Raw genomic sequence first — 16551 nt, 5'->3', positions numbered from 1 at the left:
CAAACAAAATATCTGACAAACAGGACGATCAGAATTAAAAGAAAAAAAAACCGTGTGTATTTTTTGTACGGTCGTTATTTCTAAACATGATATAATTCACTCTATGTTTAAATTCAGCCTGCCGCAGTTTCGCACATCTGTCGTTCACATCGACCGTACCCTGAGCAAAATGAAGAGATGGCAACAGCTTGCCCAGTGAAATTCATTTAGACGTGGACGTTATCTACTGAACAAAAACACATGGAGCCATATCTTCTTTTTTTTTTGTTTGTTGTTTTTTGCTCACACCTTTTTTAATAGTCAAATAAAAGATACAATTTCAACTTTTGTCTTTCTTTCTCTCTCTCGCTCAAGCACAATTCTTAGTCTGTATGTTACCATAACCATGGACAATTGCTTTGCAGTTTTTTTGTTTGTTTGTTTCTTCTTTCTTTCTTTTTTTCGACCGGTGCTCACAAAGAATGGGAGTCTTGCTTCAGTGCAAACTGTTTTGTGTGCCTCTCCGCCCCCCCCCTCTCTCTCTCTCGCTTTCTGTTGGTGTGAGCGCGTGCGCGTATGCTTATGTGGGCAAGGATATATATATATATATATATGCGTGTGTGTGTGTGTGTGTGTGTGTGACCTGTGGATAACTATTCTAATGTATCTATTGTCTTGTGTATTGTTTTGTCTATTTTATGTGTGTGTGTGCCCAGAGGGCTGGATGTAAAAAAAAAGTAGCAATGCTTATTTCATTACCCATCTGACATAAAATTCATTTCGTTTCGTTTCTCTCTCTCGCTCGCTCTCTCTGTCTGTCTCTCGGACTTCCTCTATGTCTCTCTCTATGTCTGGAGGGCTGGCTGTCAAACACACACACACACACACCGAAACCTACACACACACACACACACATACCGAAACCTACACACACACACACACACACACAACACACACACACAGAGGCAGACAGATACACACACACACACTCTCTCTCTCTCTCTCTTAAGATATATAACGACAAAATTTAGGTAAGGTGTATCAGATCTGGCTGTACATTATTATAGATACAGAGAACACAATGAAAGAGATCTTATGTGTCCACTATGTAAAACATTCAAGGCCGATGAATTACAGTTTGTTTTATGCTGCCCAGTCCTTTGTGACATTAGACTAAAGATTATTCCACACAAGTATTTCCAATATCCGTGTGCCTTTAAGTCTTCTGATGTCATCCACAAGACAACGTGACGCGCATAATCTATCATGTTTCTTACATAAAGCGTTCGAACTTAGAGAAATTGTAATCTCGTAGTATGTCATGAACTATTGTTTCTCATGTCAAGTGTTATTTTGTTGAACTCTGATTTTGTTCTTGATTGTTTTGTAATAGTGTTTGTTCACTTATCCCTCCATGAGGGGCCATGGCCTGGTGAATAAACCATTCGCATTCTCTCTCTCTCTGTTTCTGTCTGTCTCCCCCCCCCCTCTCTCTCTCTCTTTCCCCATCTACCTTTCCTTCCCTCTCTCTCCCCTCCTCTGCGACAGCCGCGCCACAAGATCGATGCTGATCGATTGTCTTCCCCTACCCGCCACCCCTACCCTCTCCCCACGAACCCCTCCACCATCCCACCAGTACACCTGGAACACTGATTTACACGACAGTGGGGATCACGAGGGAGAGAGGGGGAGAGAGAGAGGGAGGGAGAGAGACAGAGGGAGAGAGAGAGAGAGAAAGAGAGGGAGGGAGAGAGACAGAGGGAGAGAGAGAGAAAGAGAGGGAGAGAGACAGAGAGAGAGAGAGAGAAAGAGAGGGAGGGAGAGAGAGTGAGAGGGAGGGAGAGTGAGAGAGAGAGGGGGAGAGAGGGGGAGAGAGAGAGAAGGAGAGAGGGAGAGGGGGAGAGAGAGAGATGGAGACAGAGAGAGAGAGGGAGAGAGAGAGATTACAGTTAAGTTTAACAACCGATTGGCAAAAGCGTTGAAGGTCAGGTTGTTCGGAAAATTAGATCTCGGTAAGTGAGAAGAAGAAGAAGAAGAAGGAGAAGTTGAGGGAGGAAGAGAAGAAGGAGGAGGAGGAGGAGGAAGAGAAGAAGAAGACGACGAAGAAGAAGAAGACGACGACGAAGAAGAAGAAGAAAGTGATGGTGGAGGAGGAGGAGAAGAAGAATCAAGCTTTGGAGGCCTCTGTGGACGCCCTTGACCCTACCTGCCCCCATCAATCAAAGCCACCACCCTGCCCCTAAGTGCACTCCCAGAAATCCGATCCCAGTCTCTTGCAGAGTGGACTCTGGCCCTCACTGGCCAGGTCTGGAAGATGTCTCAATGCTGACGGGCGCAATAGCCGAGTGGTTAAAGCACTGGGCTTTCAATCTGAGGGTCCCGGGTTCGAATCTCGGTAACGGCGCCTGGTGGGTGAAGACTGGAGATTTTTCCGATCTCCCAGGTCAACATATGTGCAGACCTGCTAGAGCCTGAACCCCCCTTCGGCAACCAGAAGATCGAATACACATGTCAAAGATCCTGTAATTCATGTCAGCGTTCGGTGGGTTACGGAAACAAGAACATACCCAACATGCAAACCCCCGAAAACGGAGTATGGCTGCCTACATGGCGGGGCAAATACGGTCGTACATGTAAAAGCCCATTCGTGTACATACGAGTGAACGTGGGAGTTGCAGCCCAAGAACGAAGAAGTAGTAGTTTCAGTTTCAGTAGCTCAAGGAGGCGTCACTGCGTTCGGACAAATCCATATACGCTACACCACATCTGCCAAGCAGATGCCTGACCAGCAGCCTAACCCAAGTCAATCCTTGAGAAAAAAAAAGAAAAGATACATACATAAAAAAAAGAACTACTACTACTAATAATATGTATAAGGCGCAAAAACTTGATGAAGTCAACTATAAGCGTACAAAATAAATAAATAAATAAAATAAAATAAATGAATAAATAAACATATAAATAAATAACTAAATAAATGACTAAATAAAAAAATAATAATTTTTTTTAAATAAATAGATAAATAACAACAACAACAATAATAATAATAATAATAATAATAACAATAATAATACAATAAATAGATAAATAAATAAATAAAAAAGACAACAATGATGATACATAAGCAAACAAATGTAAAAAATTCAGACACACATTCACACGCATATGCATAACAGATATGCACCAAACATGCAGTTTCACAGATATGAAAGCACAGTCAAATACACATAAACGTACATGAGCCCCAACACAGAAGACGAAGAAGAAGAAGAAGAAGAAGAAGAAGAAGAAGAAGAAGAAGTAGTCTCATTGTTCTTCACGTTGTGAACTGCCGGCAGGCGTGGCTGGAATCCCAGTTCTCTAATCAGAGAAACATTCCAACTGTCTGATTCCAGACAACATTCTGAAGAATCTCTTGTCTTGGAGACTTTCACAAAAGCGGTGGAGAGGAACAGAGGGAAAAAGATGAACGATTTTTTGGGTTCAAAATGCCACGAGTGAAGACGATGCAAGAGAACTGATTATATTCTCATTCATTAGTATTTGTTTATCAATTTATAATGATGATGATGATGATGATGTTATTACTATTTTCTGTGCTTTTAAATTCATCATTTATTTTTAGTTATTCATCCATATATTCATTCGATATTTCATCTTATTTATCTATTCATTCATTCATACTTCTATTTATTGATCCGTTCATTCATCTATTCACGTATTTATTCATTCATTAACTTAATTTCATTTTTTTAGGGTTTTTTCTCAAGGCCTCAAAGGTGTGGTGTAGCGTATATTGGTTTGTCCGAACGCAATGACGCCTCCTTGAGAAACTGAACTGTGAACTGAAGTGACTGAACAATGAGAAATACCACAGCTTCACGTGGACAACGGAGTGGAGTGACGGCCTAGAGGCAACGCGTCCGCCGAGTAAGCGAGAGAATCTGAGCGCTCTGGTTCGAATCACGGGCTCAGCCGCCGATATTTTATCCCCCCCTCCACTACACTTTGAGTGGTGGTCTGGACGCTAGTCGTTCGGATGAGACGATAAACCGAGGTCCCGTGTGCTAGCATGCACTTAGCGCACGTAAAAGAACCCACGACAACAAAAGGGTTGTTCCTGGCAAAATTCTGTAGAAAAATCCACTTTGATAGGAAAAACAAATAAAACTGCACGCAGGGGGGTGGGAGGGGGGGGGGGGGGAGAAGGGTGGCGCTGTAGTGTAGCGACGCGCTCTCCCTGGGGAGAGCAGCCCGAATTTCACAAAGAGAAATCTGTTGTGATAAAAAGAGAAATACAATACAATACAATTCAATACAATACAACAGAAGACATGGCTGTGGCCCGGACGTAATGCGACCGCCAAGAAAGCGAACGTCCACGAAACACAGACCGGGAATTTACCCACTCCCCCCTCCGACCCTCCCCCCCCCCCCTCACCTCTCCCTCTTGAGTGGAAGTCTAGGTGATAGCCAATCAGATGAGAACTGAGGTTCCTTGTGCAAAATGCGCTTGGCGCACGTTAAAAAGAGCCCACGACAACTAAAGGGTTTTGTCTGTGGCGAGATTCTACAGACAAAAACAAATGTTTTGATAGTAAACCGAATACACTTACAGACAGAAGAAGAAGACGACGACGAAGAAGAAGAAAGAGAGAAAGAAAGAAAAAGAGGTGGCGTTGCACTATGGCAACGTGCTGTCACCAGGGAGAGAACAGCAGCCCGAATTTCACATAGAGAAATTCTGTCGTGACAACACACACACACACACACACAGAGAGAGAGAGAGAGAGAGAGAGAGAGAGAGAGAGAGCACAGCACAGCACAACACGACCCGACCCAACCCAACCTAATCCCAAAAACAGTGAAGAAGCCAGCATCACTGCCCACACAGGCTGACAGACGTTCACCTGCTGGTCGTCCATCATCGATCTTGTCCAGGGTTTCACCACAGGAAACGAAGATCAGCGAATAACGTGTGATGGAAACAAACATGGCTTCTTCTTGTGTTTCCCAAACACCACAATTCAGGATTTGGTTTACGAGGGATTAGATATTGAATCCAAAATTTTCTTTGACGTGTGTGAATTTTCTCTCTCTCTCTCTCTCTCTCCACCATCCCTCTCTCTCACACAGACAAACACACACACTCTCTCTTTCTCTCCCCCCTATCTCTGTATCTGTATATCTGTCTCTCTCACACACACAAACACACACACTCTATCTCTTTCTCTCTCCCCCTCTCCTTTCTCTCTCTCTCTCTCTCTCTCTCTCTCTCTCACACACACACAAGCACACACACACACACACACACACACACACACACACACACACACACACACACACACACAGCTACAAATTGCGTGGTTAGAGAGGTTTGACATTTTCTTCTGTAATCACTGTTGGCATCTATTTACCATTTTGTTTTCTTGTATTGAAGAACTTTGTTTCGTTTAAAAATTTGCTGTCACTATATCCATTCGCTTATTCTAACGTTTTGTTATGCGATGAAAAATTGCTGACGCATCCACTCATGTGATAAAGACCTCATGGCCAATGACACTAAAATGTCAATGTGTCAAATCTCTCTCTCTCCATTTTAAAAGTAGCGATAGATTTGAAATATATCGAACGTTTTGTACTGTTCATGATATTAAATTGTACCTGCGAATAGATTTAGATAGACACTTGAAATTTGTCATGACTAAGTTTAGATTTGGTATCTCTGAAACTGCTCAGCATCGATTACGTTACAGTAAGCATACTGAAAAAAGTATTAGATTGTCCATTAGGCAAAACTGGAAAAGAAGATGAGTTGCATTTTGTTTTGTATTGTCCAGCATTGACTGATGTGAGAACACGATATATTCCATCAAAATTCTATAGGTATCCAAGTCAACTACGGTTAAGCTTACTTATGGTTTCTTGTAATGAAAGGATTGTGAAGAATTTTTCGATATATTTATACAAAGCATTTGCGATCGGTAATGACTTCAATCGATTACTGAACTCATTAGGATTAAGATTATGATTATTAGTCAAATGCAGATACCATATTGTTGTATACATTGTTTACCCCGTTCATGAGGGGCAATGGTCTTACATGAATAAACCATCCATCTCTCTCTCCTCCCTCTCTCTCTCTCTCTCTCGTGTCCACACTTATAACTGGAGATGTGTCTTGACGATGACTATAAGAATGCGAAGGTAGGACTTTGAAAAAGTAAGTATCGACAAGGATATTTCAAAAACACTATATTGTCAATAACTGCTTTGTCTTGGACCTGTGCTTTGTAAACGTTAGTTAGTTATCAATTGCAGTTAACTAAGTAAATCGCAACATTGTTGGCCGATGGTCGAGTTTTGTTTTTATGTTGTTGTTGTTATTTTTTTTTAAATGTATCAAATGGATATCTGGGACCACCCAAGGATACGTTGATCTCAATTTGCAACATAAGTGTCCGTGTAGCGGTCATGTGTGGTTGGCGTTATAGCCTGTTACTTTGGAATTCAAAACAACACAAAGCAAGCACTCCAACAAACGAATGAAATTGAACAACAACAACATCAACAAAAAACAGAAATATTCATACAAACCAATCAACAGACTCGGTTATCTAATCATGACTTTCCACCACGAATCTTTTTCTTCTTCTTCTGTCAAGTGAGTCATTTGGCATGGGTATGTATGAACAAACTGACAAGCACACTAAAATAAAATGTTTTCAGAAAAATAATAACAGCAACGAAACAAAAAAACAACAACAGAAACGTAAAACTAGACTTCCTGGTGGAGTGGTATTTGCCAGTGTTGGCTGAAGCGATCGATAACCAACTATCGTTTTCTTGTGTTTCACGTATAATTCTGGAAGCAGAGGGTGTGTGTGTGTGTGGGGGGGGGGGGGGGGGGGGGGGGGGGGCGAGGGGGGGTTGCACGTGCGTGCGTGCGTGCGTGTGTTTGTCTGTCTCCGTGTGTATGTGTTAGTGTGTCTGTATCTGCGTGTGTCTGCTTCTGTGTGTGTGTAGAGCGGTGGGGTGGGTGGGCGTGTGTGCGTGTGTGTGTGTGTGTGTGTGTGTGTGTTTGTCGCCTGTGCGTGTATGTGTGTGTGAGTATGAGTGTGTGTGTGTGTGTGTGTGTGTGTGTGTGTGTGTGTATGTGTGTGTGTGTGTGTATGTGTGTGCGCGTGTGTGAGAGAGACCGAGGGTGTGTGTGTGTGTATGAGAGACAGACAGACAGAAACACACACACACACACACACACACACACACACGTGCACACATAAACGCACGAACACCCAACCACCATCCATCCACTCCCTCCCCCCCCCCGCCACCCCCCTCCCCCCCACTCTGCACACAACACACACACACTCAAACTTAAGCGAAAACATGTCCAAGTTGCGTGCCAACGCGGCAAAAGGAGAAGGGCGAAGGTGTCAATGGAATCGCGCAGACAGCTTACTTTCCAGATGTCTAATCTGGATCGGTAGCCGCCTTCCCCTCCTTTTTCCCCATTAAGAAAATCAGAAAGCTTACAAAGTCACTTCATAAAAAGCACAAAAGATACGCACGCACGCACGAAAATACACACATTCATACAAACAAGCCGAAACACATAGACACACAGACAACACACACACACACACACACACACTCACACAATGAATCACATACATACCGAAGCACATACACAGACAACACACACACACACAGACACACACACACACACACAGACACACAAATTTAAGACCCAACTGGGTACTTAAAAACTTGTCTTCATGGAGGCATGATGAAATGACACTGACGTTCAGGCAAACAGCGATGTGTGATGCAGCCAGTTTAATGAGCACCACAATGATACTGACGTTCAGGCAAACAGCGATGTGTGATGCAGCCAGTTTAATGAGCACCACAATGATACTGACGTTCAGGCAAACAGCGATGTGTGAAGCAGTCAGTTTAATGAGCACCACTAATAACCAGAAGTGCTTTCTTGCAAATGCACTTCCATCTTTTTTTAGAACGAAAATCGACAGCTAGCAAGCTTATAGTTTATAAGCCGCTGAATAGCTGTCCATTTTCGTCTGAAAATCGATTCTTTTCAAGCTGTTCGTGGTGCAGTTTTTTGCCTGAACTAACAGCCGTTTGTGTTCAGTGAGAGCCCAGTGGTTGACCATATAGGCTACTGCCTGCTTGAGTTCAGTCATCTCTCGATTTAATTTTTATATGCATATCTATCTATCGATAACACACACACACACACACACACACATATATATATATATGTTGTCTTTAACTTTCCGCGAAGTATATACACACGTCACGTCACAGTGACCAGAAAGTATAGACAGCAGACCTAAATGTCAGCCGTCAACAGCTTGACAGGGAAAAAAAAACGAAACACATTACGTGGAACACTGTGTATTTCTCAGCATTCACTCATTTATGTATGATTAGTTCATATTCATGTGTCCTAGAGAGCTAGGTTTTACAAACATAGGCACCCCCCCCCCCCCCCAACACACACACACACAAAGACGGAACACACACACACACACACACACAAAGACGGAACACACACACACACACACACACACACAAACGCACGCACGCGTTTTTAATCATTGTATCCACCATTGCTGGCGAGCGGATGAGATGAGAAATCTCCCAAGCCATATCTGAGCACAACGAAACACGCACACTCACGACATACCGCATTGCAAGGAAAAAGATTAGACGATATTGAGGGCCTGCTCTTATCTTATCTGTACATATTCACCAGGCTATTCAATCGAATCGAGTGTTATTCATAAACCTCAGACAGTATACAAACCCTTCATCGATCTGGAACTTGAGAGAGAGAATGAGAGAGAGGGGTAGAGAGAGGGGGAGAGAGAGAGAGGGAGGGAGAGGGGGGAGAGAGAGGGAGAGACAGAAAGATAGAGAGACAAAAAGAGAGCGTGACACAGAGACAGAGTGAGAGAAAGAGAGAATGAGAAAGAGAGAGAGAATGAGAGAGAGATTGAGAGGGAGAGAGAGGGGGGGGGGGAGAGAAGGAGAGATACGGATGATTTATTCATTATAGGCCATGGCCCCCAGTGAAGGGGTGTGCGAACAATTCATAATATACACAGCATAAAGTGGGAAACATACAATAATCAAACCCAAGAACAAAAACTAAGCACTAATTACAAGTAATAGAACAGATTAGGATGTAGCTATTTAGAGAAGGAGAGAGAGGGAGAGAGAGAGAGGGAGAGAGAGAGTCACACACACACACACACAAAGAGAGAGAGAGAGGGAGAGAGAGAGGACACAGGAGAGAGAGAGAGAGAGAGAGAGAGAGAGAGAGAGAGAGAGAGAGAGAGATACCGACCGACCGACAGACAGACAAAGACATATTCTGGAACCTGGGTGTCGGGAAATTCGCGCAAACTCTTTTTCACTTCGTTCTGTCTGGACTCTGTGACAACTTACTCCGACACAGCGTCACGACCTGTACTAACGTGATTCTCCACAGTTGCAGATCGTGGTTTCACAACTTGAATCACGTAGAAACTATCGAGACTGTCACTCAGGTGTGTCACTCAGGTGTGCCTTTTTGTCATTTATTTAACGTTTTATGAAACTTAGTCTATTGTGAAGGACTATGACTCTCAAACTAGGAGGGAAAATTGCACTGGCTCTTAGTGCTGCAGCCTTGTGGGCTAGTTGGCCTTTGGGAACCATCCCAACGCCGACTGTCCTAAAACCCTCTTGGCCGAGAGAGTGGGGATGTAACTTGGGCAAGACACTCTCCACTATAATCAAATTCTAGCTCAAATAGTCGGAACAGCAATTGCCTCCTCTGCTGTTCTGATGGTCATAGTCGGACACGACTGACTATCACACACACACACACACACACACACACACACACACACACACACACATATATATATATATATATATATATATGAAACGCAGCAACATGGTTCGGGTGGCGTCATGGCAACAGACAAGTTCTCTAGTCCCTAGCAGGAAGTTTAGGTGACTATCGCAGACGGAGGTCTTCAGGCATTAACCCCTTCACTGCCGCTGACAAGCATGTCTGCTATTAGTGAAGAGCTGTTGCGGGACTGAGGCACGATTGAGCTTACAGGCCAGAAGCTGTCTTCCTCTCTGATGCGCTGCCTGTTCTGGAGGGCCTTGCAGGAGACAAAATTTCCTCGCCTCATGGAAAGACCCCAAGAAGACGTTGCTAAGAGAATACGATTAGTCCCGCAGTGGGTGCCAGCCCTTTAAGGAATCCCAAGCAATGAAGCAGCAGATCAGCTCGCCAAATTCGGAGCAAAAGGAAGTCAACTAGAAAACAGCGTCAGGTTCGCAGAGAAGAAGACTCTCGCGAAGGCAATGCTACGACCGAGAACAACTGGGGATGCATATCAACTTCCTGAACGCTGGCAACAGGTAATGATCACTGGATTACGAGCTGGTCATGGCCGTCTCATTGCCCGCCTGTTCAGGAAGATGAAGCTGGTACCATCTCCCACCTGGTCCTATGGTCTCGAAGACTGAACACCAGAACACATTCTTCAGTCCTGTCCCCTCCTGAAGGAGGGTCAGACACCCCGTGTGGCCGACACTAACCCTGCTGCACACCAAACTCCATGGCTTCAGACAGGACTTGGAGAGGACGACACCAACCCTGCTGCACACCAAACTCCATGGCTCCAGACAGGACTTGGAGAGGACGACACCAACCCTGCTGCACACCAAACTCCATGGCTCCAGACAGGACTCGGAGAGAGGACAATGTCAATCGTCAGACGGTCTGGACAGACACTGTGAAAACGTGAACAAGAACAAGACGACAGGCCACAATGTCTTCGGTCGCCATTTCCTTACTTGGACTCTTCGGACTGCGTTACTCTAGATGGGTTTAGAGGGTATGTAAATCCTGCTTTCTCTTCTCCGTTCATTCGCCCAGATCAAGACTGTCTTCTTTCTAAACACTATGCAGAACGCATTCACAGCGCATTCACACGAACACACGTGTACCAACACACCAGTCGATCCAATCCCTCTCCCTCTTGTTCACACACATCCAGCTCCTAGAGAGATGATGGTATTGATTTTCTTTGAGTTCTAAAACTCCAACAATATTTCATCGAAAACCGAAAAATAACAACATGGCTTGAGTGTGTGTGAAGAAGTGTTCTTCTGGAGGGAAAAAATCGATTTTCGTTATTTGTATTATTATCTTATTTTCCTCCCTTTTTCTTTGTTCCATTTTCCTTTTTATTCGTTGCCCAACACATGAAAAAGGCGTTTTAATAGGGAAACCATGTTATAGGTTTTCTCTCAGAGAGAGAGAGAGAGAGAGAGAGAGAGAGAGAGAGAGAGAGAGAGGGGGAGATAGGGGGAGGAGACAGAGAGAGAACTCAGAACTCAAACACGTTTTTATTCAAGGATTAAGATTTTAGGCATAACCTATTCTTCCAATCTGTCCTTGCTAATCTACATCTATTACAAATAGCACACACGTAAATGAAGCGAAAAGGTATTCATGCAGAAGGACATACACAATAAAGAAAACAACGCCCCCCCCCACACACACACACATGCACACACACACACACGCAATAATAATAATAATGGATACTTATATAGTACACTATCCAGAAATCTGCTCTAGGTGCTTTACAAAAACGCTTTTGTTAAGATAAAACATTACATCAATGTTACACACACACACACACACACACACACACACACACACAATGCATACACACATTTTAACATACATGTGTATCTAACAGCTACCCTAACACATACGCAGGCACAAACTTACATAAACACACGCACACACAATACACATTCATATACATGCATGTAGTTATGTACACATACATATGTATACACACATAGTCAAGCACAGCTAACGCAAAGGAAGTGGACCTGCCACAACTGAACTTATTGCTGAGGGAAAAGGTGAGTTTTGAGACGAGATTTAAAAGATGCGAGGGAATCAGAATGACGGAGGTTATCAGAGAGCTTATTCCACGTACACACTAAGATTGACAGATGGATTGGAAAGTGAGTCACAGAGAGAGAGAGAGAGAGAGAGAGAGAGAGAGAGAGAGAGAGAGATGTCATCAGTATACAAGTTCCAGAAACATCCCGGTCTTCAAAAGGTACAGTATTGTTACTGCCTCTGAAATCTACGTATGGCAAGTGAAACATATTATTGCATTGACTACCACCATCACCAATATTACTTGGACATTTGTCACGATTATGATAGAACGAAATGAATAAATTTATGCATGCATAAAAAATGAACGAAAAAAAGAAAATAAAGAAATAAAAGAAGAAAATAAGAAAGGAGAAAAGAAGAGACAGACAGACAGACAGACAGAGACAGTTCATGGACGGTGATTTCTTGTGAACTGCTACACGGGTTTCAATTAGTCCAGAGTTTTACGAATATAGACGTGAACGCACTGAAAACTTTTAATTATTTTGACTTTGTTTATGGTCATTGCTCATACGTTTAAAGACACATATTTAGCATGTGTGCTTTTCTGCTATCGTTTCGGTGCTTTGCATCGAGAAAAAAAAAACTAGTTTCCATGTGTTTTTAACATGCAAAACTTTTTCCATTTCCTAAATCAGATTATCCTTCTGATCCTTCAGGTTCGTATGAAATCTTCAAACAACAGTCTAGCAAGAAATAAGATATGGTATGCAACAAGGATCCTCTCTTGGCTCCCTTATTCGTCTCTTCATATTCTGATGATTTAGCTCTTTATATCAAATCTGACTTTGAATGATTTGTCGATTGTGACTGTTTTCACTCTAACCATTCCTGCAATAACGATCAGCAAGTCAGCATAAAAAAAATTAGTGAAGGGAACAGAACTTAGCCATATAACTCTTATAGCGAAACAAAAACAAAATACATGTCTGTAATGAGACTGCATTGAATTGCATTGCATTGCATTGTGATGTGTTGCTTTTTCTCTGAGTGAAATTCGGACTACTCTCCCCAAGGAGAACCTGTTGCCGCAGTACAGCGCCATATATATCTCATTTCTTTTTTTTTTCCTTTCTGTTTGTAAGTGTATCTGTTAAAAAAAAAACTAAAAAAAACATTTTCCCCCTAAATACACAAACCTAATATAAATCAACACACACACACACACACACACACACACACACACACACACACACAAGCGCTCGCGCGCGCGGGTAATAATATATATTTTCCTCCTTCGCTGTTTTCTCCATAAACCAGCGCGGCGTCGGACACTGACTGGAGGCATTGTGTGTACCAGCTGTCCATGAAAACTTTTCCTTCACGGCGAGCACCACAGAGAAGAGCGGGGCTCTCTCTCCCCGCCCAGTAAACAGCCGTGTGGGGGCCCGTCAAAGACTTCATCGATTGGCTGGATGTGGTGTGTCCGCCGTAAGTCTGGAGTCATTAATCTGCCAGAGCTCCTGGGACCATGGGGCCATTCGTCAGGGACCCCCACCTCCTCCCAAGGACATACATCCTCCCTCTCTCCCCCACTCCAACCCCCCCTCCCCTTCCTTCGTTCAATGCTGCAGGCAGTGGGAACAGCCAGTTCTTTGGTTGTGGTCATCAGACCTGTTGCAAGCCTTGTACTGTCTGCCTGACTAATCGGCTTTCCTGTTTCTTCCAGTTTTTATCCATCTCTCTGGTCTCTTGTCTATATGTTTCTTTGTCTCTCTCTGTGTTTCTGTCTGTTTCTTAGGCAAAGAGAGAAAGAGAGAGAGAGAATTGGAATCGGAATTGGAATTGGAATTGGAATTCATTCATTAAGGCCAAAGCCATATATGAAGGGGTATGAACATAACAACATATTATATATATATATATATATATATATATATATATATATATATATAAGTGCCGAATTGGATACAACATAAGCTGTGACTATCAATATCGCACACTATAACAGAAATACTACGTCATTGGTCAAGAGCTAACAATTTCTCTTCTTTTGAATGCTTGGTATAAGAATACAGCAAAATTGTTTATTACAAGTTCATTTCTAACAGCCAGAAGTCATGAAAGTAAGTCTCTAGGGTTTTTATAATACTTGGCTGGTATAAACTGAAATCTAAGATCATCAAGGGCGGGACAACGAGTAAAAAAATAAACCTCAGTGGCATTTCTGCACAAAGGGCATTTCATCATATTCACATTGCGCTCTTTGTATCTGAAACAATGTACCGCAATATCAGAAATTCTAAATGGAAATCCTGTTAGTATATACCTTACATATCTATTGAGATCAACCATAAGGTAAGGTTCTATGTTATGATTGGTTTAAAATTTCCTGTCCTCTAAGAATCTATCGCTATCATTAATGTGACTATTCCATTTTTGCCAACCACAATCGACAAGTCTTTGTGGAAACAACTTTATAAAAGAGTTAACACAACCCACCCCCTGATTTTCCCATACGAAAAAGAAACCATACGTTGCTAGTTTATCACGAACCTTAGAAGCCCAGTTTGTTTTTCAAGAGAGAGAGAGAGAGAGAGAGAGAGAGAGAGAGAGTGAGAAAGAGAGAGAGAGAGAGAGAGAGAGAGAGAGAGAGTGTGTGTGGGTGTGTGTGTGTGAGAACTGAAGGTGGTTTATCTACATTAGACCTCAGCCCCCCCCCCCCCCCCCCCCCCCCGTGAAGGGGAATGTGAACAATATCTTACGAGTGTTTTCGTGTGTGTGTGTGTGTGTGTGTGTGTGTGTGCGTGTGTGTTAACGAAAGGACGTGAGAACACACACAAACAGATAAAACACACACACACACACACACACACACACACAACACATACAAAACACACACACACACAAAACACACACACACACAGACACAACACACACAAAACACACACACACAACACACGCACACACACACACACACACACACTAACACACACACACGCACACACAAAGAGACAAAACGCACAGTCTCCTCACCTGATAGGAATCCGTGTTGGACAAATGGCCCCCCTCCACCAACATCAGGATGGAGTAGTCTGCACACACACACGAAAACACACGCACACACACACACATCAGAGATACACACCACTAGCGCGATCCCAGTTAAGCTGAATAATAAAAAGCAATCGCTGTATTTGGATGCATCCTGCAGAGAGAGAGAGAGAGAGAGAGAGAGAGAGGGAGAGAGAGAGAGAGAGAGAGATAGAGAGGGAGTGTGTGTGTGTGTGTGTGTGTGTATGTGCGTGCATCCGTGTGTGTATGTATGTATGCATGCGTATGTGACTGTCCGATTATGTATTTGAGAACTACATGCGCTGACAGTGATACAGGCACAGACACAGGCACACACACACACACACACACAGACACACACACACACACACTCACACACAGAGACAGACAGACAGACAAACAGACAGACAGACGGGGGACAGCGGGAGAGGCAGAGAAAAAAAGCACACTGCACTGCACTGACCAGTGATGAGAGCCACAGAGATGACCATCAGAATGCCCAGTCCAAACCCCGCCTGCTTCAGCGCGTATGGGATACCTGCAACACACACGCGCACACACCCACGGTCAGTGAAAACAAACAAATTAGGTAACCAGCTAGCCAGCAAGCCAACCAACCAACCAACTAACCAACCAACCAACCAACTAACCAACCAACCAACCAACTAACCAACCAATCAACTAACTAACCAGCCAGCCAGCCAGCCAACCAACCAACCAGCTAACTGTTTGATATTCGTAATAAATGAGATACTTGACAGTTTGTATTCCTCAACAGCTTGAAAAGATCTTAAAGAAATGAACAACACTCCATGATGATAAACCAGCCAGTGTATAATCCAGCTGCCTGGCTGTTTCTGACTTTCAGTCGGTTTATCCACATTCTTTGTTGTTTTTTTCCCTCCCTTTCTTGGAATAAAAAATGTTTATAAAAAAACCCCAACCAACCTGACTTCCTGACTTCCTACCTACCTACGACATACCTGCCTACTTACCTACCTACCTACCTAACTAACTGACAATAAGCAGATGGCGGACTATTAGCGAGACGTCTTATCACTGAGTTGCCGCGAAACTTCGGTCAACATGAGCACCCAACAGACAGGCCTGGTTTGCAAACGTTTGACACGGTACAGTATATCACACCAAGCAACCAACTAAATCACCAACCAACCAACCAACTAATGAGCTAATAAACAGAAAAACAAAAGTCAATAGCACACTTAAGTTTTTGTAGTTTTGATAATCAGTTTGAGAATTAGAATATCAATAAGCACAGCAAAAATAGAACAACTGTGGTTGGTAGTTTGGTTGCTACTACTGCTACAACTTCTACTACTACTACTACTACGATGACGACAACAACAACAACAATTGCTACTACTACTATTACTAATACTGATGATGATGATGACGACGATGATCCTGATTTCATTGGTAGTTTGATTATGAAAACTTTGACAGCCAGAGAAATTCACACACACACACACACACACACACACATTCACACACGCACACACACACACACACACAGATAC

The 16551-nt window shown here is 43.2% G+C and overlaps 1 protein-coding gene across 4 annotated transcripts in view; it reads right to left on the bottom strand.

Moving 5' to 3' along the window:
• LOC143293783 (putative sodium-coupled neutral amino acid transporter 11) overlaps nt 1-16551 on the bottom strand; it is a 159195-nt gene that overhangs the window by 39535 nt on the left and 103109 nt on the right. For all 4 annotated transcript variants that reach the window (XM_076605020.1, XM_076605019.1, XM_076605021.1 and 1 more), the window contains 2 exons: nt 15477-15551; nt 14975-15033 (listed from right to left, as the gene is read on the bottom strand). In XM_076605020.1, coding sequence (XP_076461135.1) covers nt 14975-15033; nt 15477-15551 — 134 coding nt within the window. The remainder of the gene's footprint in view (nt 1-14974; nt 15034-15476; nt 15552-16551) is intronic.

The sequence above is a fragment of the Babylonia areolata genome, chromosome 19 (genome assembly GCF_041734735.1).
Source record: "Babylonia areolata isolate BAREFJ2019XMU chromosome 19, ASM4173473v1, whole genome shotgun sequence".
NCBI lineage: Eukaryota > Metazoa > Mollusca > Gastropoda > Neogastropoda > Buccinidae > Babylonia > Babylonia areolata.
Note: the sequence above shows the minus strand (reverse complement) of the source record. Positions and strands in the feature narration are given on the sequence as shown.